This window comes from Elephantulus edwardii, unplaced genomic scaffold, assembly GCF_000299155.1.
Source record: "Elephantulus edwardii isolate Elephantulus edwardi_28Jun2011 unplaced genomic scaffold, EleEdw1.0 scaffold00286, whole genome shotgun sequence".
NCBI classification, from domain to species: domain Eukaryota; kingdom Metazoa; phylum Chordata; class Mammalia; order Macroscelidea; family Macroscelididae; genus Elephantulus; species Elephantulus edwardii.
In genome coordinates this window covers 393,976-396,279 of record NW_006400036.1, presented here as the reverse complement: position 1 = coordinate 396,279, position 2,304 = coordinate 393,976, and the positions used below count along the sequence as shown (strand labels likewise).

The 2,304-nt window shown below is 38.1% G+C and overlaps 1 protein-coding gene across 1 annotated transcript in view; it reads left to right on the top strand.

The window, feature by feature from the left end:
• The window catches only part of LOC102845545 (zinc finger protein 18-like), a 61,567-nt gene that overhangs the window by 53,889 nt on the left and 5,374 nt on the right, over positions 1 to 2,304 (top strand). The window contains exon 6 of the mRNA XM_006900512.1: positions 1,535 to 2,116. Within this exon, the coding sequence (XP_006900574.1) occupies positions 1,535 to 2,116 (582 nt within the window). The remainder of the gene's footprint in view (positions 1 to 1,534; positions 2,117 to 2,304) is intronic.

Below are 2,304 nucleotides of genomic sequence, written 5' to 3'. Positions count from 1 at the left end.
TTATAGTCCTTGGTTTTAGTCCTAGGTCCATGATCCACCTTGAGTTGGTTTTTGTGTATGGAGTGAGGTGTGGGTCTTGCTTGAGTCTTTTGCAGATTAATTCTTAAACCAAGAGCAGAATAATTCCAAAGTTCAAACACAGTATCCCCGTGCACAGGGAATCCAGTATCTCCTCTGGGGGCCTGGACACAATTTTCTGTTTGCAGGGGGTGCCCAATCCAGCCTGGACTCTAATCTTAGCTGCAGCCCAACTATCACACCAACGAGCTGTCCACAGTAACTGGTTTCCAGAGCCTTTACATGCATATGTGAGGACATAATCATCCCACTGGTAGGAACCTTTCTTAAGGTATTGATCAGAAATGCAGAGAAAGACTGAAAATACCATTATTTATACTAGTAAAAACTGAAGAAATAATTTCCTACATTTAGAGAATTCATACACAGTTATGTGTAGTGCATTTCCATGATGAATGATTATTTAACTCTTACAAAAGAATATTTATAAACACTCTTTTAAGGCAAGAGAAAACAGCTTTGCCATTTATAAGAAATGTTTGGATAAGCAAGTTAAGGCCTACTTCTTAATGTTAGCCTTGAAAGACCCTGATATGTTTGGAAGAGAAAGGTAAATAGCTTCTTTAGATCTCTGGGACTAACAGAGTAGACAAAAGTCTGACAAGGTGTTCTACCACCAACACAGAAATCTAACTTGTTAATCACTGTTTTTAATGATACTAACTAAAATCAGAGTTAGGATAGAAATATATTTGATGTTTTCTGGGAGTTAATAATAGGTATGGATGCAAATTAAACTACAGCCTAAAGTATTCACTTTTCTACAACAGCTTCAATGATAATAAAGCTTCCCAATGGTAAAATGAGAAACTACAGTATTTAATTGTTTGATTATATATGAATGGGAAAATATCTATAAAACTTAATGAATTGCATATTTACTTTCTTTTGATTCAATCTTGACAAAGAACTGCACTTTGCAAAAATCGCCAGTACTGTGTGAGAAAAGAGCAGTTATAGTCTTTTGGAAAAAAAGGAAGCAAATGTTACTAATGGTTTTTTGTTAAGATGTGTTTGAGAGTGATTTTGATTTTCTTCTACATATTTTTGTGCCTCTTCAAAAATTGCTTAATGGTATTTCTCTGTAATATGTAACCAAATAAGACCAATCATTTAATAAGAACAAAATAAATATGTTTAATTATACAATTAAACATGTGTCTCAAAATAAATCTATTCTGCTTCATTGTGGAGGGGTCAGTAAATGTGCAATGGTCCCTGATTTGTTTCTCCAAAATTTTCTTCCCCTCAAGAGTGGAAAATTTAATCTGGAGTGCAGGCCCCTGAATTTAGTGCCAGATTATTAGTATGGATGATGGTTTTTACCAACTTGCTCAATAATAATTGCCTCTTTGTAGAAAGAGCCCATGTTTTATCATGCTCTTTACTTGTCATATGAAGCAGAAAACAAGAGTGTAAAATTTATTGCAATATTTCAAATCCTTTCTTCTTTTAGGAGACAGACAAGAAAATGGCAAAGAAAATCTCAAGTTGGAAACCAACTGGGACCAGGAACCTTCACATGCCCCTTGTCACATCTCAGGAGAGGCCCTTTCTCAAAGTTCTTTGATTGACTTCTTTGGTGAGAATGAACAAGGATGGATTAGAGAAGGAGATTCTCTCCCTAAGGCACAGGGACACCTCCAAGATGAGGAGAGACAAGAGCCTCTCTCTCCTCAGGAAAATATTTCTGGGAAACAGTTCTACCAGTATTTGCATGATTCTCACCCAGGAGATCTGTCTAGGCCATTACTGAAGCAGAAACACAAGGCCTCCCAGAAGAACCAGCTGAGACCTCGTATGACCCAGAAGCTCCTCACCTGCAGAGAGTGTGGGAAAACCTTTTCTAGAAATTCTGAGTTTGTGTCTCACCAGAGAACCCATACTGCAAAGACGTATTTTCAGTGCCCCACTTGCAAGAAAGTCTTTCAACAGAGTTCAGAGTTTTTGAAGCATCAGAGAATTCACAAAAGAGAAAAGGCTTGCAAGTGTGATCACTGTGGGAAAGGCTTCAGGGACTTTTCTGGATTACGCCTCCATGAAAAAATCCATACCCGAGAGAAACCGTGTAAGCGTCCTCTCTGTGATAAGAGGTTCAGCAGCAGGTCCACCTTAAATGGACACCAATTGATCCACACAGGAGAGAAGCCCTATAAATGTCCTCTCTGTGAAAAGACTTTTGGCCACAGATCTGCCTTAAGTATACACAAGCGGGTCCACACAGGA